This window comes from Erinaceus europaeus, chromosome 3 (genome assembly GCF_950295315.1).
Source record: "Erinaceus europaeus chromosome 3, mEriEur2.1, whole genome shotgun sequence".
Classification (NCBI taxonomy): domain Eukaryota; kingdom Metazoa; phylum Chordata; class Mammalia; order Eulipotyphla; family Erinaceidae; genus Erinaceus; species Erinaceus europaeus.
This window is the reverse complement of record NC_080164.1, coordinates 65217580-65240757: the sequence shown is the minus strand read 5'-3', so window position 1 is coordinate 65240757 and position 23178 is coordinate 65217580. Positions and strand designations below refer to the sequence as shown.

At 43.9% G+C, this 23178-nt stretch overlaps 1 protein-coding gene across 1 annotated transcript in view; it reads left to right on the top strand.

Moving 5' to 3' along the window:
• Positions 1-13929: 13929 nt before the first annotated feature.
• The window catches only part of FBLN7 (fibulin 7), a 59290-nt gene continuing 50041 nt past the window's right edge, over positions 13930-23178 (top strand). The window contains exon 1 of the mRNA XM_016192149.2: positions 13930-14214. Coding sequence (XP_016047635.1) covers positions 14140-14214 — 75 coding nt within the window. The 5' untranslated portion in view covers positions 13930-14139. The remainder of the gene's footprint in view (positions 14215-23178) is intronic.

The following is a 23178-nucleotide window of genomic DNA, read 5'->3' as shown; positions in this document are numbered from 1 at the left end:
ATTTGCTGTGCCAGAGTCCCTTCACACAGGCCTTATGTGCATGCTCTGCTACTGAACCCTGCCTGAGAGAGGTGGTGGAGACCTGGTCACAGGAGTCCCCACATCACTTCCTCCCCAACAACTGGGAGACTCAACCAGTGAACCTTATGGAACCTATAGCCTTTTAGTTAATCTTGGCATGGTAGGTTTCATAATACAGCAGATTTTACTGCATAGTACATCAATAGCAATCAATCGTTTTCTAGCTATCAACGAAGTTTTACGTAGTATTTTGTTACATTATATATATAACTTATAGTTTGCAGTTTTTGGTTGTATCTTTTCTAAAAAATAATGCAGAGCATTGTCAACTTAAAAGATATTTAATGTAGTATGATGTAAATGTGAAATATTTTATTGTTCTCATGACCAAAGATACAAGCCTAGTAGGCATTTAGAATGGGAATTAAAATTAAAATCCTGTAGGTCTTCCTCTGAAGCAATCCTAACCTAGTTAGAACTGAGAATGACAGGAGTTGGGTGGTAGTGCAGCGGGTTAAGCGCACGTGGCACAAGACTTAAGGATCCCAGTTCGAACCTGTAGGGGAGTCACTTCACAGGCGGTGAAGCAAGTCTGCAGGTGTCTATCTTTCTCTCCCTGTCTCTGTCTTCCCCTCCTCTCTCCATTTCTTTCTGTCCTATCTAACAACGATGACAACAATAAGAACTACAACAACAACAATAAAAAAAAAAGGGCAATAAAAGGGAAAGTAAATAAACAAAATTAAAAAAAAAAGAATTGAGAATGACTTCAGGGACTTGAATTCAGAATTGAGAAACATTAAAGTCCTAATGGTTCCAAACACTTTTTTTTTTTTTAATTTAAGAAAGGATTAATTAACAAAACCATAGGGTAGGAGGGGTACAACTCCACACAATTCCCACCACTCAATCTCCGTATCCCACCCCGTCCCCTGATAGCTTTCCCATTCTCTATCCCTCTGGGAGCATGGACCCAGGGTCATTGTGGGTTGCAGAAGGTAGAAGGTCTGACTTCTTGTTGTTAAAATTCGGAGGCTCTAGCTGGCCGGGCTAGCTTCATGGGCGGGTAACAGAGATGACCAGAGACATACAGCTGGGCAGGGAAGCTGTATTTCTTTATTCAAGAACAACGATTCATAAACTAAGACAAACTAATCACCAAACAGAACTCTGCTGCCTCTTTCCCCCGCGTTGGCACCAAGCACACTCTCTAACTCTTCCACTCTCCAACTCTCGAACTCTGGAACTCTGGAACCCTCCCGGGGTTCCTTGGGGCGGGGCCAAGCGGCCCGCGAAATTAGCAGGACTGATCCAATTTTCTTGGCGGGGGGAGAGCTAGAACAACCCAATGTAAAGCATACAACAACTTCTGTAATTGCTTCCCTCCAAACACTTTAAATGACCTTTTTCTCTTTCCTTTTTTTTTTTCTTTATACAATAGTTTGTACATGCATAACATTCCCCAGATTCCCATTTAATAATACAACCCCCACTATGTCTCTTTCCTATTCAGAAACTACAAATACATTTTTCATTCAAAATATACGTTTTGCACTTAACACTCATTTTATAGAGATGAGTTTTTTTAAGGTTTATTTCAAGTAATATTACTCTTGAATTTTCAAATTACTTTTTTTTTTTTTTAACCAGAGCACAGCTCAGCTCTGGCTCATGGGTGGGGGGGGTGTTGTTGAACCTGGGACTTTGGAGTCTCAGGCATGAGAGTTTTTTTTGCTTGAGAATCCAATGCTTTATCCACTGCGCCACCTCCCAGACCTCCAGAAAGTGTTTTTGTATAACCATTATGCTATCTACCCCACCACCTCAAATTGCTTTTCAATAGTAAACCTGAGAAGTACGGGCAAACGTTACTGAGAAAGATAGAGGTTTCAAGATGCCGTTGGTTTAGGGCGTCTTTTCTAAGGGAAGCGATTCTAAGTATAGCTTCCATGTAACCTCAGCCACAGGGATGGGCCCATCTGCTAGGTTTCCCAGCATCTACTTATTTTCTGGTTTTGATATATTCCACCCTCAGCACAGTTGTTTTCTACCTGGAAGTAACTACTGTCTTCTTATTCTTACGATTTTTATTTATACCACTCCTCATATTTTGAGACAGATTCTCCCTCAACTCATCATATCATTCTAGTTAAGTTTTGAAATGCAGAATCTTGAGATTCTGAGGCAATAGGAACTTGTCTGGAGACAACAGGATCTACATTTTGAATAGTATGAGGTTGGGAATTAGATAAAGAAGTGTGATAATAAGGGAAACTGCCTATTACTTTAGCAGCTAGTAAATGACATTCTCTCCATGGCTTAGCTACAAGCTAAAATATAAACTGTTCTCATCACCCAGAGAAAGCAGAATTCCTTCTTAATAGTCTTCTTAAAAAATTGTTTTCACTGGGTATAAAATGTGTCTGATACTTTCAGTGATAATTGTGTCACCTCTTACTATCTCATGACCTGACTGAGTTGAGTGTTCCTGTGAGCAATCCCCTATGTAGGCCATAGTTGTAGTTGTAGACACTGGAGGAGAGTTAAACCCAGGACCACTGAAATCCTCGGTGTTGCTGCTTTGTAGATTGATTGGTCTCTCTGTTATTGAAGAAATCTGAGGGTGAGTCAGTTTTGTGTGTTCTTATGAAGTAGCTCATGCTAAATTTATATAATTGTGAATGTTGTCTAAAAGGAGTTTTTTTTATTATTATTTGAATTTATTTAGTATTTAAATGTGGTTTAAAGAATAACTTAGTTCATTTGTAAAATTAGAAAGAGTAGGTGAATATGTGAATTTTTAACTCTCAGAGTTCACAAAGTAATCACATACTTTCCCTAAAAGAAAGTTATTTAAAAAATATATATATATATATATCCTATAGAGGATACTGACTTTTCCCCTGTAATACATTATGTTTGTACTACTATAATGTCAAGACTGAGAGTATAAAAATGTAAATATAATGTTTTTATATCCCTTTTTCAAAGGGGCTTGAGTATATTAAAAATAGGCTATACATGACTGGTTTAAAGTTGAGATCTGTCATACTAGATTTTTAAGTCATTAATTTTGTACTTGTCTTTGTATGATCAATAGCATGCTTTAAGCAATACAAACACCAAGCCTTATAAGAAATAAATTCAAAATGGTTAAAGTTCTAGACATATCAAATATATAACAAAAGCCAGATTTTTAAGGAACTGTACCTTCCAACACAGACTTCAGTGCTGCATTAAGAAACTTCTGTAGAAAAGAGAAAAAGAAACTTCTGTAGGACAGGGAAAATGGTTATTTGGGGAGAAAGTCTAGGAGTATAGTAATTCTATTTTTCTATTTTAAAAAGGTTAAATTATTGTATAATTTAGAAGATATTTTGAATGTAGGACTAAATTATTTCAAATCAGAGATTTTTGTTTGAAAAAAAAAAATCCATGTATTTTTGTGCCTTGTTTTGACGTTAATAAAATGCTTTCTGAAATTTTAGATGACTATTTCTTGATATTATCTGTTAATGTTTGACGTATCAGATGCTCCAGCGGATCACAATACATGAAACAAAATTCATCGAAGCAAAGGTACAACTAAGTAACAAAGGTGGAAATGTGTCCGACCTCAAGTATGATCAAAGGAATGCCAAATAAAAGGGAAAAAATGTTTAGTGGGGGAAGGGGGTGCTAGGGAGATGGCATAATAATTACCAAAAAAGGCTTCCATGCCTGAGGCACCAGAGGTTCTGAGTTCAACCGCCAACACCACTGTAAGTCAGAGCTAAGCAGTAAGCTGGTAAAATAAATAAATAGTCAAATTGACATAAGCTCATTCAGTAATACATTTGTAAAAATTCTTTTGCTTTTTAAGCGGACACACGTTAATAATGGTAATGTCATTGATTACATACCTGACAAGTTTTGTGTTTATAAATATAAATAATGCCAATTCTACGGTGTTTTATAAAGTTATCCCAAATGCAGAATAAGACTTCTACACAAAAATGTTTATTACAGTATTATTTAAAGTAGAGACAAAATTAGAAACAGTTGACAGAATAGTTAAGTAAATTTTGGCTTAACCAGCTACATTATAGAAAACTCAGAAACCATTAAATTATTATGAAGACAGCAAAGATGGCCAAAGATTTTTGTGGAAGATACTACCCATGGTTATCTGGAAAACATTGCTTATTAGTTTGGAAGATTTGTATAGTAAGATGATTCACTTACCTCAGAACTGTAAATTTTTTAAAATATTTATTTATTCCCTTTTGTTGCCCTTGTTTTTATTGTTGTGGTTATTATTGTTGTTATTGATGTTGTTGGATAGGACAGAGAGAAATGGAGAGATGAGACAGAGCGGGAGAGAAAGGTGAGGTGTAGAGGTGTAGAGCAATGTAACCCTCTAGGTCTGACAAACAACTGAGGTTAATTTCCGTCTTGCGGCACCACCATCACTTCTTCTAGCATTTGCCCTTCTTCCGAAGCCAGTCAACAGCGTCAGGTTGAGCCTGATGTAAAGTTTCGAGACCTCCTTTGAATCTGGAGAGGTGGCAGTCGTTGACTATGTGGGTCATAGTCTGTCTGTAGCCGCAGGGGCAGTTCGGGTCGTCTCTGGCTCCCCAGCGATGGAACATAGCGGCGCACCGGCCATGGCCTGTTCCATAGCGATTGAGGAGGGCCCAATCATGACGTGCTAGGTCAAAGCCGGGTTGACGCTTGCAGAGGTCTGTGATGAGGTGTTTGTTCTTGACCTCAGCTGACTGCCAACTCTGTTTCCAAGAGTCTGGAACAGAGAAGTTCAGTGTAGGCGTAGGGGACCAGATTGGGTGACGAGACATCAAGCGTTGGACCATCACTGAGACCTGTCACCTACAGTCAGCCTGGGAAGTTCTGTGGGACTAGTTCTAAACATGGATATGCCATTTATCAGCTGTTTCATATGCAGGAATCCAGTCATAGACAAAACTGCCTAATAGATTGGGAACAACCAAGGACCGACTATATGCTTGTCTGGTTCTGTGAAAAGCAAGATTGATTTTTGACGGACACCTTAGTGACTTCTGCCACAGATTTTGGGTGGGTAATGGACCAGGGGAGACTTAAAAGAGTTTGTGTTTTCCCAATTTTCTTTGATAAAGATTGAGAAATAGTCCATAAAGTCATAAATAAGTTGTGATATCAGAAAGTAGAAAGTATGACTCAGATTATATATAGCACAATCCATTAATAAATTTCATCCTGCCCCATGCAATGGAACATGGAGAAGTTTCCTAGCAGTGAAGACAGTTTGGGGAAGGTTGAAAATGTCAGTCTTTGTTAATTATTATGGTCTGATTGTCACCAATGGGGTAGGTATACCCAGTGAATCTAAAGGTAAGAAAACTCAGGCTTGGAGTGGTTAAATAGCTTGACAAAATCATTCTGGTAAGTGACCAAGGTGGCAGAATTTATCCTTGAAAGGTTGTCTTCAAAGTCTTGGGGGAGATGCAAAGTTTCACTCAACAAATACATAGTTGCTTATTAGAAAACTATGGGGGAGTCGGGCTGTAGCGCAGCGGGTGAAGCGCAGGTGGCGCAAAGCACAAGGACCGGCATAAGGATCCCGGTTCGAACCCCGGCTCCCCACCTGCAGGGGAGTCGCTTCACAGGCGGTGAAGCAGGTCTGCAGGTGTCTATCTTTCTCTCCTCCTGTCTGTCTTCCCCTCCTCTCTCCATTTCTCTCTGTCCTATCCAACAACAACAACAACAATAATAACTACAACAATAAAACAACAAGGGCAACAAAAGGGAATAAATAAAATAAAAAATAAATAAATAAATAAACTATGGAACTCTGGTAGTGGGAATTGTATGGAATTGTACCACGCTTATCCCACAATCTTGTCAATCATTATTAAATAATCACTAATAAAAAATAAAATGAGTAGTTCAGATTATGTACCTAAAGTGTCTGAAGCACAAGCCTTCACTGCCAATTAAGAGTTATTAGGACAAGTTGTTAGGTGGGTCACCCAGGAGAACACACACTTTATCATGCACAAGGACCCAAGTTCAAACCCACGGTCACCCTCTGGTAACATGGGATCTATCAGGTAAGCCACCACTTGGCCCCCTCCAACCACCACATGAGAGCACCTAGTTCAGGAGCAGTGGAACAGTGCTCTGGTCCCTCTACCTCTCTCCCTTGCTCTCTGTTTCACCCTCCATCAAAACGAAAATGGGGGGCGAGGAGGTCTTCAGGAGTGGTGCAGGCATGGAGCCCTAGCAATAATCCTGATAGGGGGAAAGGAGAAGAAAAGAAAGTGTTGTGCTTAAAAAAAAAATGTACCAGTTGTTGCCATAGTGCTAATGAGACTCCACTGAAACAAGCTACATAGAAAATTCAGTCTGGAGGATCGGGCTGTAGCACAGCGGGTTAAGTGCACATGGCGTGAAACTCAAAGACCAACAACATAAGGATCCTGGTTCAAGCCCCTGGCTCCCCACCTGCAGGGGGGTCACTTCACAAGCAGTGAAGCAGGTCTGCAGGTGTCTATCTTTCTCTCCCCCTCTCTGTCTTCCCCTCCTTTCTCCATTTCTCTCTGTCCTATCTGGCAATACAATAATAATAACCACAACAATGATAAAAACAAGGGCAACAACAAAAAAAGGAAATAAAATATTTAAGAATAAGTAAAATTCAGTCTGGGGTGCAAGGCAGTGGCGCACCTGGTTAAGCGCAGGGAACCACACAAAGATCCAGGTTCGAGCCTCCACTCCCCACATGCAGTGGGGGAAGCTTCACGAGTAGTGAAGCAGGTCTGAAGGTGTTACTCTTTCTCCCTCTTTATCTCCCCTTTGTCTCTCAATTTCTTTATGTCCTACTTAATAAAATGGCCACCAGAGCAGTGAATTTGTAGTGCTGGTACCAAGCCCCATTGATAATCCTGGAGGCAAAAAAAAAAAAAGTCTGGTTTATTTACATGTGAGAAAAAAAAATTTTTTAAATGAAAGAAACAGGGAAAGAAAGAAGTTACCCAAGGCAACTTTTATACACTGTTTGCAATAACAGACTTACTGCTGAATTTCTACTAATATAAAGTGGCATGGTAGCATGGTACTGAATTCAGAAGTAAACAATTTTGTTAATATTTATTTCCTTTTGTTGCCCTTCTTGTTTTTTCCTTTTGTTGCCCTTATTGTTGTTGATGATGTCGTCATTGTTGGATAGGACAAAGAGAAGTGGAGAGAGGAGAGGAAGACAGAGGGGGAGAGAAAGATAGACACCTGCAGACCTGCTTCACCGCTTGTGGAGCGACTCCCCTGAAGGTGCAGGGGAGCCGGGACTGGAACTGGGATCCTTAAGCCGGTCCTTGCGCTTTGTGCCACGTGCGTATAACCCGCTGCACTACCACCCGACTCCCAGAAGTAAACAATTTTTATAATATTCCTTTGAATCACTTCAGGAAAGTTATAAAATGCAATGATATCCAGCAGATGGTGCCAGAGTAATGTTCTAAATTAAAGTCCGATTTTAATAGTATGGGACCCTAATCCTTGTCTTCAAAAAAAATGTATAAATGTACTAAATGCCATTAAATAAACTGAGAGATGAAACTGAAAGCTTTAAAAAAACAGAGTACTATCATCTTGGCAAAACAGAATCATAGTATATTTCTAGTTTCCCTCAAAATTAGCACTTGAAAACAGAGGGAGTTCAAATTATTTTATAGATGATAAACAGGGAAAGAAGAAAGTTTCATTGGCGGGGGCTGGGCGGCAGTGCAGTGGGTTAAGGCGCACATGGTGTGAAGTGCAAGGACAGGGCATGAGGATTCCGGTTTGAATCCCTGGCTCCCCACCTGCAAGAAGGGGATCCTACACAGGTGGTGAAGCAGGTCTGCAGATGTCTATCTTTCTCTCCCCCTTTCTGTCTTCCCCTCCTCTCTTGATTTCTCTCTGTCCTATCCAACAACAAGGGCAACAAAAATGGGAAAAATTACCTCCAAGAGCAGTAGATTCATAGTGCAGGCACCAAGCCCCAACAATAACCCTGGAGGCAAAAAAAAAAAAAAAAAGTAAGTTTCATTGGCCTAAGTTCCCTCATGCCAAAGAGGACGCTAGTGTGCTGCTGAACTTTTCTCATCTCTATTCCTGCAGTAAAAAGAAGAAGGACCGGTAGCACAGTGGGTTAATCGCACATGCTTCCAAGCACAAGGACTGGTCTAAGGATCCTGGTTCAAGCCCCCGACTCCCCACCTGCAGGGGAGCTGCGTCACAGGCAGTGAGGCAGGTCTGCAGGTGTCTTTCTCTCCCCTCTCTGTCTTCCCCTCCTCTCTCCACTTCTCTCTTTCCTATCTAATAATGATGACATCAACAACAATAATAACTACAACAACAATAAAAAGGGCAACAAAAGGGAAAATAAATAATTATTTAAAAAATACTTTTATTATATAGATTCCTACCAATCCTCTAAACTCCAGATCTCTATCTCGCTCTCTTATTATTGCTGGGATACCAGCAATACAAATATATAGCTTTCAGTGGCTATTTTTTTAAATTTATTTTCCCTTTTGTTGCCCTTTTTTTATTGCTATTGTAGTTATTGTTATTATTGTTGTTGTCATTGGATAGGACAGAGAGAAATGGAGAGAGGAGGGGAAGACAGGGAGAGAGAAAGATAGACACCTGCAGACCTGCTCCACCGCCTGTGAATGGACTCCCCTGCAGGTTGGGGAGCCGGGGGCTGAACCAGGATCCTTAAACCTGTTCTTGCACTTTGTGCCACCTGCGCTTAACCCATTGAACTACCACCCGACTCCCTCAGTGGCTATTTTTTAAGAAAATTCTCTTGAAAGCAAAATAGTGGAAGAAATGGTTGAGTGTATGATGGAGGAGGAGACAGCTGGGGGATGGGAGTAGTGTGCAAACACCTATTGTGGAATGTTAAGAAACTGTACCTATGTGACAACAAAGGTTATATAAATCATTATCTTCCTAATAAAAGTGCATCAATCTAAATATATATATGGAGAGAAAAAAATTTAGCTGATGGACTCTATTTATTAAGTGGAAGTTTAGTCTTTGAAACCTGGGACCTCTGGATACCCCAAGCATGATGGTTGTGTAATTTGTTGTAAAATTTCCCCAGGCCCCAACAATCCAGCTTTAAAATTAGCAAAAGGGGGACAGAGGGTAGATAGCATAATGGTTATGCAAACAGACTCTCATGCCTGAGGCTCCAAAGTCCCAGGTTCAATCCCCCAAAGTACCATAAGCCAAAGCTGAACAGTGCTTTGGTAAAAAAATAATAAAAATAAAAACAAAATAGCAAAAGGGGACTGGGCAGTGGTGCACCTGGTTAAGTACACATATTTTCATATGCAAGAAACCACGTTTAAGCCCCCAGCCGCAATCTGTAGGGGGGGAACTTCACAAGTGGTAAAGCAGTGCTGCAGATGTCTCTCTTCCTCTTTCTGTCTGCTTCCCTCAATTTCTCAATGTTCTATCAAATAGAAGAAATTATTTTTAAAAAAAAGAAAAGAAAAAGTAAAATGAGAAAAGAGTTTGGACAGATTCTTCACGCAGTGAAGTATTTATATGGTAAATAGCCACATGAAAAGATGCTCCACGTCACTAGCCATTATGGAGTTAAACTACAAGGGGGCCAGGCAATAAGGCTCCGGGTTAAGCGCACATAGTACTAAGCATAAGAACCCAGGATCTGAGTTCGAGCCCTTGGCTCCCCACCTGGGGGTGAGGTGTGGACATTTCACAAGTGGCAAGATAGGTCTACATATGTCTATCTTTTTCTCTCCCACTCAATCTCTCTGTCATCTCTCTCAATTTCTCTTGGTCCTGTCCTATAAAATGGAAAAAATGGCCACCAGGAGCATTGGATTTGTAGTGCCAGCACCAAGCCCCAGTACATGCCTACTATTATAGAATGAGTAACTTGGAAAAAAAGACAAACTGACAACAAATATTAAGTGTTGATGAGAAAGAGCAGTAACTATCTTTTTCATACTGTTGGTGGAAATATAAAGCAAGGCAACCAAAACAGAACTCACTGTGGTTGTTTCTTACACTTGGTGTAAGTATAGAGCACTTGACTTACTTTCAGAGTCTGTCTGCTTTTAGATAGCCCTGATTAGTTGCCTCAGTTACTGCAGATTAAGGGCAGTTGAGGAGAGAGATTGAAGGGGCAGTGCTGCTGAGACAGTGGGAGTGTAGAAGGTTAAGTCAGACCAAATATCAGAATACCCAACAGGTGGATAACAGTCACAGCACAAGAGTAATAAAAGGAAATCATGAAAGGGGGAAGGGGAATTCTGTTCTTCTTCTAGCGTTTGCCCTTCTTCCGTAGCCGGTCAATAGCGTCAGGTTGAGCCTGATGGTAAAGTTTCGAGACCTCCTTTGAATCTGGAGAGGTGGCAGTCGTTGACTATGTGGATCATAGTCTGTCTGGAGCCACAGGGGCAGTTCGGGTCGTCTCTGGCTCCCCAGCGATGGAACATAGCGGCGCACCGGCCATGGCCTGTTCCATAGCAATTGAGGAGGGCCCAATCATAACGTGCTAGGTCAAAGCCGGGTTGACGCTTGCAGGGGTCTGTGATGAGGTGTTTGTTCTTGACCTCAGCTGACTGCCAACTCTGTTTCCAAGAGTCTGGAACAGAGAAGTTCAGTGTAGGCGTAGGGGACCAGATTGGGTGACGAGACGTCAAGCGTTGGACAGGGTGGGCGAAGATATCCGCGTATATTGGCAGGTCTGGTCGAGCGTAGACATGGGAAATGAACTTAGATGATGCCGCATCCTGACGAATATCTGGCGGGGTGATGTTGCTAAGAACTGGCAGCCATGGAACCGGGGTGGCATGGATGGTTCCAGAAATTATCCTCATGGAGGAATATAATTTGGAATCGACCAAGTGGACATGGGGGCTACGGAACCATACTGGGGCACAGTATTCTGCAGTGGAATAGCATAATGCCAGAGATGATGATCGTAGTGTGGAAGCGCTCACGCCCCATGAGGAGCTGGCCAGTCTTGCAATGATGTGATTCCTCGCGCCCACCTTTGCTGCAGTTTTTATGAGATGTTCGTGAAACGACAGAGTGCAATTGAGAGTAACGCCAAGATAGACTGGCTGGGCTTCATGCCGGATTCTTGTATCGCCAAGCTGCACATTAAGCTCACGCGAGGCCGAGGCATGGTGTAGATGGAAAACAGATGATACCGTTTTTGCAGTGCTAGGGATTAGTCGCCATTTTTTTTACAGTAATCAGATATCAGAGACATGTCTTTCGTGAGTGTTTCCTCGAGGATGTCGAACTTGGAATTCTGTTGAAAGTTAATAACTCTAAAAAGAAATAGCTCTGTCCCTGTAAATAAAGTTACTGAAGCCCTATGATAGTGTACGTAAGTGAAAGGCCAGGGCAAGGTGGGGGAGGTGGTCTGTTCTGTAAACAGCATCACTCTGGAAGGGCCTTGAGCCCTGTGTTTGCTAGATACGCAGCCACGCCCCTCTTCATTTTCTCCATACAGGAGATCAGGTGTCTCTTCCAGTCTTCTACAACCATAGAAAAGATGGGAAAAGAAAAAAATATAAATGAAAGCCTCAGGGGCCTACAGTGGCACTCCTGGTATATATAGCACATATGCTACCATGAGCAAGGACCAGGGTTCAAGTCTTGTATCCCTAATTGTGGGACAGTGGGAAGGGAACTCAACTAGCAGTGAAGCAGTGTTGCAGGTGTCTCTCTTTCTCTCTCTCTATCTACCTTCCCCTTTCCTCTCAATTTCTGCCCCTCCCCCTCTCTCTCTCTCTCTCTCTCTCTCTCTATATATATATATATATATATATATATATATAGCCATTGGGAGTGGTGGATTCATTGTGCAGGCACTGAGCCTCCAGTGATAACATTGGTGGAGAAAAAGAATGAAGGAAGGAAAAAGAAATGCAAGCTGGAGAGATGGCATGATAATTATGCAAGAGACTATCATGTCTGTGATTTTGGCTCTAAGGTCCCAGGTTGAATCCCCAGTACCACCACAAGCCAGAGTTGGTCAGTGCTCTGGTTGTAAAAAATCTCTTTAATTAAAAAAAAAAAAGAGAGAGCGAGAGAAAGAAAGAATTCTTGCTCACATCTTTCAATGCGCAACTCTTAGCCCAGAGCCAGAACAAGGCTAAGAAGTCTTGGCTTTCTAGGGGAGGTCACCCTTCAAACACAAGGCAGAATAAAATGTAAGATAAACATAGCCAGAATGAAAGCTTTCATTAGTAGGGTGTGTGTGGAGGGGTGGGAGACTGGGCTTTGGTATAGGCAACAAATACGGGAAAGATGGGAGCAGAAAGCCGCACTTTCCACAACCACTGCAGCTTGGTCCCCTTTACCTGGACAGGGAGAAGCAATGTTCTGCCCAGTTCTCCCTTCCAGATTTCTAACCAGGAATGCAAATAAGATTAATTGGACAAGCTCTGCTTCCTCTGGCAGGAAGGTAGAGGGCTCTGCACAGAAGGGTTCCATGGGCATTGCATATCCAGATGGCCACCCTGCACCGTGGCCCTCACACTTCAGGAGCCTCCCAGCTTTCCTTTCTGGCTGCTTGGAGAGAATGGTCCCTACTCAGATGCTGCAGTTTCCTGATTTGCATTCCTTGAACCCTAAGTGGGACTCAGAAAATATCGATGGGGCAGTGGTAGGGGTGTGAGTGGTGGAGCGACAGGAACTGGGTGGTTCTAGCTGCAGCCTCACATGTGCCTAGCCTGAGCTCTAATACTGACCAGACTTGGTTTGACCAGACGTAAGCCATTCTGAAAACTTTCTTCCAGTAAAAACTTAATTTGTTCCTCCCGGACAGTATCACAGTGGCTTCTGCCCTTTCTCGCTCTGCTTCTCAGTTGACATCAGCAAAGGGCCTGAGGTTCAGATACACTGGCCTCTTGGTTAAACAGCATGTCTCCTTCCCCTTCCGTTTAAGGAGCAGAGTCTTAAATGAAGACTATAGTTTTGTTTTTTTCCTCCAGGGTTACTGCTGGGGCTCACTGCCTGCACCATGAATCCACTGCTCCTGGAGGCCTTTTTTTTTTTTTTTCTTGGTGAAGCAGTAGCTTTTTTTTTTTTAAAAAAAAGTTATTGTTGTCGTCTTTGTTGGATAGGACAGAGAGAAATGGAGAGAGGAAGGGAAGACAGACAGGGGGAGAGAAAGATAGACACCTGCAGACCAGCTTCACCGCTTATGAAGTGACTCCCCTGCAGGTGGAGAGTCAGGGGCTCAAACCGGGATTCTTACGCGGGTCCTTGTGCATTGTGCTACCTGCGCTTAAGGCGCTGGAGGCCATTTTTCCCCTCTTTTGTTACCCTTGTTGTGGTTATTATTGTTGTCGTTCGTTGTTGGATAGGACAGAGGGAAGAGACCTATCCGACAAGATAGGAGAGAGTAGGGGAAGACTGAGAGGGAGAAAGACAGACACCTGCAGACCTGCTTCACTGCCTGTGAAACAACGCCCCTGCAGGTGGGGAGCCAGGTGCTCGAACCGGCATCCTTCTGCTGGTCCTTAGGCGTTGCGTGGCCACGTGCGCTTAACCCGCTGCGCTACCGCTCAACCCCGGAGACTATAGGTTTTTATAGTCAGCTGCCTGTGCGTTCTTGCTCCCTAACAGCATGATTTAAAAGGATGCTGGTTCACTAGACCGGAAAACTTGGTCTTCTGAAGCCCATCTGCCTGCCAAGCTTCCCGGTCAGTTTCCAACCAAAGTCCCAGTCCTGGACTTGCGCGCGGGACGCGGGCCCCTTCTGCGGGAGCGCCCGGAGGATGCCCGCGCTCGGGCTGGGCGCGGAGCCCGGCCTCCCGGGGGCCTCGGGCTGGGCGCGCTCCCAGGCGCATTCCTGGCCGGGCAGCCCCTCCTCCTCGGCCTTGGCCCCGCGGCCGGCGCCTCGTGGCCTCGCCGGACTGTCTGGAGCGGACGGCTGCCGGGAGGGCGCGCGGCGCACCTGGAGCCGAGCCTGCGCCCCCACTCGGTCGAGCAGAGCGCTGCACCCGGCAGGGAGGGCGCGGCAGTGCTGGTCCGAAGTCGGCCGGGCGAGCGGAGCAAGTCACCCCCGCCCTGAAGTGAAAGGCTCGGAGGGGCAAGATGGTGCTCGGCGGAGCCCGCGCGCTCTTCCTCCTGCTGCTCCTGCTCGCCTGCCCCGGGTCGCGGGCTTCGCAGGTCAGTGTGCTCCGTGCGCCTTGCGGGGCGAGTCACGCCAAGGCCAGAGGACCGGGGCTCGCCGCACTCCGCTTGGAGTCGGCTGGGGTTGAGACTTGGGGTGACTCTCGAGTTGGGTGTTCACAGTAGGTGCAGGGTCCTCAGCTTGTTATCGCCTGGCGCGCGGGCCGGGTGGGTTGGCAGCACAGGGGATCCCGGGAGCATCCCGGGGGAAGCAAGGCTTACCGGGGGGCAATGAGAGGAGGGTGGTCCCTGGGTCTCCAGCAAGCTTCCCGTCACCCAGTTAGGTTTGCGAATGTCCCTGCCCGCCAACTTCCAAGGATGAAATGGCCAACTAACATAGCATCCTTAATACTACCAACTTTTAAAACTCTTTTAGACTTTTTTTTTCTCTCTCTCCGATTTGTCGCGTTTCCCAGAGGAGGCGCTCCACACGTCCCCGAAGCCTTCTCAGACTGTTCAGGAGACCTGAGATTTGGACATTTTCTTCCCCACACACTCAGGCAACTCAGGGTGTTGAGTTCTTCTGTCCTTGAGTTTGTATTTATTTGCTGGAGATCACTCGATTTCTTTTCTCGGTTGTTGAAGACTAATGGCTAAAATTAAGATAAGAACGTAGATTTAAAAAAAAAAAAAAGCTACACGTGATTACCGAGCACCCTCTTAATTGCACATCTCACAAGTACTTTATTCTGAATGGTTCTCTGAGGTGGAGAGGATTGTTAGCCCCATTTTGCAAACGAAGGAACTGAGACCCAGGGAGGTGGCATTTTAGAGGAGCTCACACAGCCAGCAAGGAGTGGAGTAAATTTAGTGTCTCCCTTGTACTCCTAGGCTTTCCCCTTACCCATAGAAATTCATCCATGGACTAAATTTCTAAACCTAGTAGGTACATCCATGGCCCTTGGGCTGCAGGCAGGGAGAGCTGAGTTCAGATTTAGTGGCGAGTTACTTGAGAAGTCTTGAACAGTCACTGCAAGAAGCTATTTTGCCACCAGGCAGAGGAGGTCTAGCTTGGGGCTACAATGAGCAAGGGCTCCCACCCACTTTGCAGATTACAAAACAAGGCAAAACCTCAGACCCATAGCCCAGTGCCAGAAGCACAAGTAGGTACATCCCCAAGCCTGCTTTCCAGCCAGTGCCAGCAGGGTGCCGTCATTGTGTTTTTTACTGGGCTAATGTCTTCTCTGGACATTACCTGGAAATCAGGTGAGACCGAGACCGTAGCAGCCTCAGATGTTGGCACTTCTGCAGAGACAGAAACAAGAACTCTCCAAGCCCTGTTCCTGGGAGATATGGACTCACCCCCTGCCCTGTCCCATCAGGATTTCTCAAATTCTTTATTCTCTGTGTCTTGGTAATAAGCATCTGCCTCACTGGGCTTTGTAAGGAAGAAAGGAAGCCAAAGGGACAGTCCATAGAAGTTAGTTTACAGGGGGCTAGGTGGTGGTGGACCTGGTTGAATGCACGTGTTATCATGCCCAAGGACCCCTGTTCGAGCCCCTGGTCCCCACCTGCAGGGGGAATGTTTTACGAGTGGTGAAGCACAGCTGCAGTTGTCTCTCTGTTTCTCTCCTTCTCTATCTTCCCCTACCCTCTCGATTTCTGGCTGTCTCTGTCCAATAATAAATAAAAATAATTTTTAAAAAAGAAGTTGGTTTACAAATTCTAGAGAAACTTCCCTTCACCAAAAGTCCCATGTACCCCATGAGTCTGATGCTAAAACAGATCTCGGTGCCTCTGTACCTACTAACACACTTTACATAGTTTCTTCCCATCTGTGTCTACTCAGATAAGTTTCCTTGGAAAAGACCTTCCCAACCCTACTCAAAAAGGTCCTCTTATTTTCTGTTTCTTTAATGGGTTCTCATACAGGATTGGTCACATCTGCAGTGACTTATTTGGCAGACTTTGGATTTATTGTCTCCGTTCCCCACTACTGAGCCTCTGGGACTTGTGTTCAGGGACCAGTGCCCCGTAGTGGCCCAAAGGAATATGGCTTCAGCATGGCCATGCTGGTGCTTGGATAAGCAGGCGGGGACTGGCCAAGCTCTGGTCAGATGCTGGCTAAACACAGGACAAGCTTCTAAAAATCCTGGAACCTGCCTTAGTTTACAGATCCTGACTCAGTCAGTCTGACTTGGGGCATAGGTATCGGTATCTTTCAAGAATTTCCCCTAGTAAAGTAAATGCCCAAGACTAATGAAAATCCTTAGGAAAGAGAGAGAGAGAGAGAGAGAGAGAGAGAGAGGTGTGGAAAGGAACACTTTGGACCATGACTGTGGAGATGGCTCAGTGGTAAACTGCAATATTTACATGAAGAAGGTCCAGAGTTCTGTCCTCGACACTGCATAAGCCAGAGTGATGCTTTTATTCTCTTCCATGCTGTCCTTCTCTGTGTTTAATAAACAATTTTTAAAAAATACTAAAGGAATCGGGGATCAGAAGCTAGATCACCAGGTAGAATGCACACTCTACCATGTGCCGGGACCAGAGTTTGAATCCCCACCTGCCTGCCACATGAGTGCTCCACGCATAGGGGAAGCTTCATAGGTGTCTCTTCTTTCTCTCTCTGTCTCTCGCCCTGAGTCTGGAAAACCAAACAAACAACAACAGATGTTCTCTTGTAGCAGTGGAACTGTGTAGACACAAAACTGCCTGTGGCACCAATGGTCCTAAATTCAATCCCTGAAACTACCATAAGCCAGAACTAAGCAGAGCTCTGGTAAAAATAAACAAACAAACAACAACAAAATGAGTCATTTAATTAATTTTGCATGTATTACCTATTGTAAATAGAAGTCCTTTTTCTGGTGTGTGACTTGAAAATATTTTTTTCCAATGTGTAGCTTGTATTTTTTTTCTTTTGAGATTTACTTATTTGTGGTCCGGGAGGTGGCGCAGTGGTAAAGCATTGGATTCTCAAGCATGAGGTCCCGAATTCAATCCCCGGCAGCACATGTACCAGAATGATGTCTGGTTCTTTCTCTCTCCTATCTTTCTCATAAATAAATAAATAAATTCTAAAAAGAATTTCAACAAAAGATTTACTTATTTAGTAGAGGGGGTGGGAGGATCTAGCTGGTACATGTAATCCTGGGGAATGAGCTCAAGACCTCATTTCTGGGACTCCAAACACTTTACTCACTTTGCCACTTCTGGGCCTTTGTAGCTTGTCTTAGTTTTATTATTTTTTTTCAGGGTATAGGTTTTAATTTTTTAAAACTTATTTTCCCTTTTTGTTGCCCTTGTTTTTTCATTGTTGTTGTAGTTGTTGTTGATGTTGTCGTTGTTAGATAGGACAGAGAGAAATGGAGAGAGGAGGGGAAGACAGAGGGGGAGAGAAAGACAGACACCTGCAGACCTGCTTCACCACCTGTGAAGTGACTCCCCTGCTGGTGGGGAGCCTGAGCTCGAACCGGGATCCTTATGCCGGTCCTTGCGCTTTGCGCAACATGAGCTTAACCCACTGTGCCACCGCCCGACCCCCGGTTTTAATGTAGTTCAAATTATTTGTGTGTGTGTGTTAATATGTGCTTGCTGCTTTTGGTGCCCAATTTAAGAACTGTGTTTGGGGGAGTCCGGCGGTAGCGCAGTGGGTTAAGCGCACGTGGCGCAAAGCTCAAGGACCAGCATAAGGATCCCAGTTCGAGCCCCCGGCTCCCCACCTGCAGGGGAGTCGCTTCACAGGCGGTGAAGTAGGTCTGCAGGTGTCTATCTTTCTCTACCCTCTCTGTCTTTCCATTCTCTCTCCCAACAATGACGACATCAATAACAACAACAATAATAACTACAACAACAAAAAAACAAGGGCAACAAAAAGGAAATAAATAAGTATAAAAAAAAAAAAAAAACTCTGTTTGGCAGGGGAGATAGTATAATGGTTATTTAAAAAAAAAAAAAAAAAACTCATGGCTGAGGCTCCCAAGTCCCAGGTTTAATTCCCCATGCCACAATAAGCCAGAGCTGAACAGTGCTTTGTAAAAATGAACAAACTGAGTCGCTGTAGCGCAGAGTTAAGTGCACGTGGTGCAAAGCGCAAGGACTTGCCTAAGGACCTGGTTTGAGCCCCTGGCTCCCCATCTGCAGGGGTGTCGCTTCATAGGCGGTGAAGCGGGTCTGCAGGTGTCTATCTTTCTCTCCTCCTCTCTGTCTTCCCCTCCTCTCTCCATTTCTCTGTCCTATCCAACAACGATGACATCAGTAATAACTACAACAATATAACAACAAGGGCAACAAAAAGGAATAAGTACTTTTTTAAAAAAATGAACAAAAAACTGCCTAATTCTACATCATGAATATTTTCTTCTGTAATTTTGCCTGTTTATATGATCTATAATCCATTTTGAGCTGATTTTTACATAATGTGGAGTTAATGTTGAGGATCACATTTTGCATCTAGTTATCCAATTGGGCCTAAACCATTTGTTGAAAAGATTGCTGAATTGTGATTGAACTATCATAGCGACTTTGTCAAAAATCAAAATGTATCCGGAGTCGGGCTGTAGCGCAGCAGGTGCAAGCACAAGGAACGGCAGAAGGATCCCGGTTCAAGCCCCTGCCTCCCCACCTGCAGGGGAGTCACTTCACAGTTGGTGAAGCAGGTCTGCAGGTGTCTATCTTTCTCTCCTCCTCTCTGTCTTCCCCTCCTCTCTATTTCTCTCTGTCCTATCCAACAACAACAACATCAATAATAGCAACAATAATAACTACAAAAATAATAAAAAACAACTATGTCAATGAAAGGGAAAATATAAAAAATTTAAAAAATCAAAATGCATCATATATATTTCTGCCAATGACACACTATTTTTTTTATTAGTTATTTAATAATGATCAACAGGATTGTGGGATAAGGGGGTATAGTTCCACAATTCCCACCACCAGAGTTCCATATCCCATCCCCTCCATTGGAAGCATTCCTATTCTTTATCCCTCTGGGAGTATGGACCAAAGATCTTTATGGAGTGCAGAAGGTGGAAGATCTGGCTTCTGTAATTGCTTCTCCACTGGACATGGACGTTGGAAGGTGGATCCATACCCCCAGCCTGTTTCTATCTTTTGGTAGTAGGGTTGGGCTCTGCAGAGGTGAGGGCTATTTTGTTTTTGTTAATATTTATTTATTTATTCATTCCCTTTTGTTGCTTTCATTGTAGTTATTATTGTTGTTGTTACTGATGTCATTGTTGTTGGATAGGACAGAGAGAAATGGAGAGAGGAAGGGAAGACAGAGAGAGGGAGAGAAAGATAGACACCTGCAGACCTGCTTCACCAACTATGAAGTGACTCCCCTGCAGGTGGGGAGCTGGGGGGCTCCAACCGGGATCCTTCTGCTGGTTCTTGGGCTTTGCGCCACGTGCAACAGTCCCTTGTAAAGTTATTTTAAAGATTCATTTATTAGTTAATGAGAAAGGGAGAGAGAGAGCCAGAACATCATTCTGGCACATGTGATGCCTGGAATGGAATTCAGAAGCTTGAGCCTGAGAGTTTAATGCTTTATCCACTGCACCTCCTCTTGGGCCACAATTTATCATAGTCATCATCATCATCATTATCATCATTAATTTAGTTAGTTTTTCACCAGGGTTATCACTGGGGTTTAGTGCCAGCACTTTGAATCCACAACTCCCAGTAGCCATTTTCTTTTTTTCTTTTCATCAGAGTGCTGTTTCAGCTCTGGCTTATGGTGGCGTGGGGGATTGTACCTGAGACGTTGGAGCCTCAGGCATGAGAGTCTCTTTGCATAACCATTATGCTATCTACCTCTACCCCATTTTTTTTCTTTTTCATTTTTTTTCTATTTCATTTGATAGGATGGATAGAAACTGAGAGCTGTAGTGGTGGGAGAGAGTCACCTGCAGGCCTGCTTTACAATTTGTGAAGTTTTCCCTACAGACGGGGAGCAGGAGCCCAGACCCCAGATGCACCACCTCCCAGACCCATTATTTTCTTAACATTGTTTTGGCTGTACTAGTTGTCTTTTCATTAAAATTTTTTAGAATCAGCTTGTCTGTATCCATGAAAGTCCTACTGGAATTGTATTTATTAACATGTAAAAGAAAGAGCCAGAGCATCACTTTGATACATGTCAGGCCAGGGGTTGAAATCAGAACCTAATGCTTTTTTTTTTTTTTTTTACCAGAGCACTGCTCAGCTCTGGCTTATGGTGGTGTGAGGTATTGAACCTGGGACTTTTGGAGCCTTAGGCATGAGAGTCTCTTTGCATAACCATTATGCTATCTACCTTCCAGGACCTAATGCTTTTAAATCCAAAGCTATAGTCACTGCATCACCTTCAGGGCCACTGAAGGTACCAGTCTTATAGATGCTGTGTGTCAGGTTAAGGTGTCCTTCTAGTCATAATTTGATGGAGTATTGATCATGAAAGAAAGTTGAATTTTGTTGAATGCTTTTTCTGTATCAATTGATATTACCCTGTGTTTTTCCTTCCTTCCTTCCTACCTTCCTTTCTTCTTTTTTTTTTTTAAGATTTTATTTATTCATGAAAAAGATAGGAGGAGAGAAAGAACCAGACATCACTCTGGTACATGTGCTGCCAGGGATCGAACTCAGGACCTCATGCTTGAGAGTCCAATGCTTTAGTCACTGTGCCACCTCCCAGACCACCCCTGTGTTTTTTCTTTCTTTTCTTTTCTCTTCTTTTCTTTTATTTTTATTGCCACCAGGTTATCACTTGGGTTTTGTGCCTGCACTACAAATCCTCTGCTCCTGAGGGCTATTTTTTTTTCCTTTTTCTTTTCCATGTTATAAATAGGATCGACAGAAATTGAGAAGGGAGGGGCAGATAGAGAGGGAAAGAAAAATAGTCACCTGCAGACCTGCTTCAGGAGCCCTCCTACAAATGGGGAGCAGGGGCTCAAACCCAGGTCCTCATACATGGTACTGTGTGTGCTTGACTGAGTGTGCCACTGCCTGGCTCCTAGTTTTTATTTAGTCTGTCGATCAGGTGCATGAACTTAATTTCCCATTTTGAAACCAGTATTGTATTCTTGTGTAAATCCTAGTTGCCCCTCAAGTCTGTACCCTCAATCTTGCTCACTCTCTCTGGACTCATGAACTGGCTTTTGCCCAGGGACTTCCACCTGACCTGTAGTTTACTTTTGTGTATGTCTGCCTCTTTCTTGGCTTACTCTCTCAGTATTTTTTAAAAATATTTATTTATTTATTCCCTTTTGTTGCCCTTCTTCTATTGTTGAGGTTATTACTGTTGTTGTTATTGATGTCGTCGTTGTTGGATAGGACAGAGAGAAATGGAGAGAGGAGGGGAAGACAGAGAGGGGGAGAGAAAGACAGACACCTGCAGACCTGCTTCAGCACCTGTGAAGCGACTCCCCTGCAGGTGGGGAGCTGGGGGCTCGAACCAGGATACTTACGCCGGTCCTTGCGCATTGTGTCACCTGCGCTTAACCCGCTGCGCTACCGCCCGACTCCCCTCTCTCAGTATTTTTGTTTTGTTCCAGGGCTTCATGCTTGCTTGGTTATACCACTCCAGGAGGATTCTATTTCTTTTCTTTCTGTTTCAGATAGAGGGAGAGGGAGAGAAAGAGAAATAGAGAGAGAGAGAGAGAACAGGAGAGGATAGAAGATGGAAGGGGAGAGGAGAGGAGTGAGAAGTCACAGCACTGCTGCACTGTTCATAAACTTACCATGCAAGTAAGATACTCCCAGGTAGTGCTAGAGGCTTGAACCTGGCTCCTTGTACATGGTGAAGTGCGCACTCTACTGGATGAGCTGTCTCCTGAATTCAGGAAAATGGCTTTTAATCATTTATTTGTTTGTTTGTTTGTTTGTTTATTGGATAGAGACAGTCAAAAATCAAGAGGGAAGGGGGAGACAGAGAGAGACACCTGCAACCCTGCTTCACCACTTGCAAAGCTTTCCCCCTGCATGTGGGGTCTGGGGGCTTGAACCTGGGTCCTTGCACACTGTAACATATGCATTCAACCAGGTGCACCACCACCCGGCCCCACTTTTAATCTTTTATCATTATACCTTTCCAAACATTTTTTTCTAGTAAAGCTATTACCCTTATCCCTGTCCCCCAATGAAACTGAGGAGCCTCATGTGCCCAAGAACATGAAGTGTTGCACTGAACCCTAAAACTGGAAACAGGGTTAGAGGAAGGAGTGAGTGGCGAAGGCTGAATTGGGGGAAGGGAGTGGGTTGTTTTCAGTCCTTGTTCTTGGTCTGAGGTGAATGTTGAATCTGTTTTCTCTCTTTTTTTTTTTAACTTTTTCTTTTTACATTTTTAAATTTTCTTTATTTATTCATTGAATAGAGACAGCCAGAAATTGAGAGGGAAAGGGGTTATAGAGAGGGAGGGAGACAGAGAGACACCTACAGCATTGCTTCACCACTTGTGAATCTTCCCTCCTTCAGGTGGGGACCAGGGGCTCAAACCTGGGTCCTTGTGCACTGTAACATGTGCACTCAACCAGGTGCGCCACCACCTAGCCCATCTGAGGTGAATGAAATGAAGGTTAAAAACATGAAAATTTGGATCCTGGTGGTGATGTACCTGGTTGAGTGCACGTGTTACAATGTGCAAGGGCCCAGGTTCAAGCCCCTGACCCTCAACTGCAGAGAGAAAGCTTTGCGAATAGTGAAGCAATTCTGTAGGTGTCTCTCTCCTTCTCCCTCTCTATCTCCCCCTATGCTCTTGATTTCTGGCTGTCTCTATCCAATAAATAAAGTTAATTTTTAAAAACTAAAAAAGAAAGAAACATGAAACCTCAAATACGTTCCTTCTCAGTGTCAAGTGTTCAGCTTAGTAATGTCAGTTTAGCTGCAACTTGAATTAGTTGCCTCCTTGGGGCTTCCTGGAGTGGAGGCAAGGTGGAATTTCGGTCCCAGTAGAGTTCAGCCAGAAAGGACGTCATGATTGACTGGGGTTTGTGCTGTGGTGATAGCACCGGGAGCATTTGCAGCCCTGTGGTAGGGCTT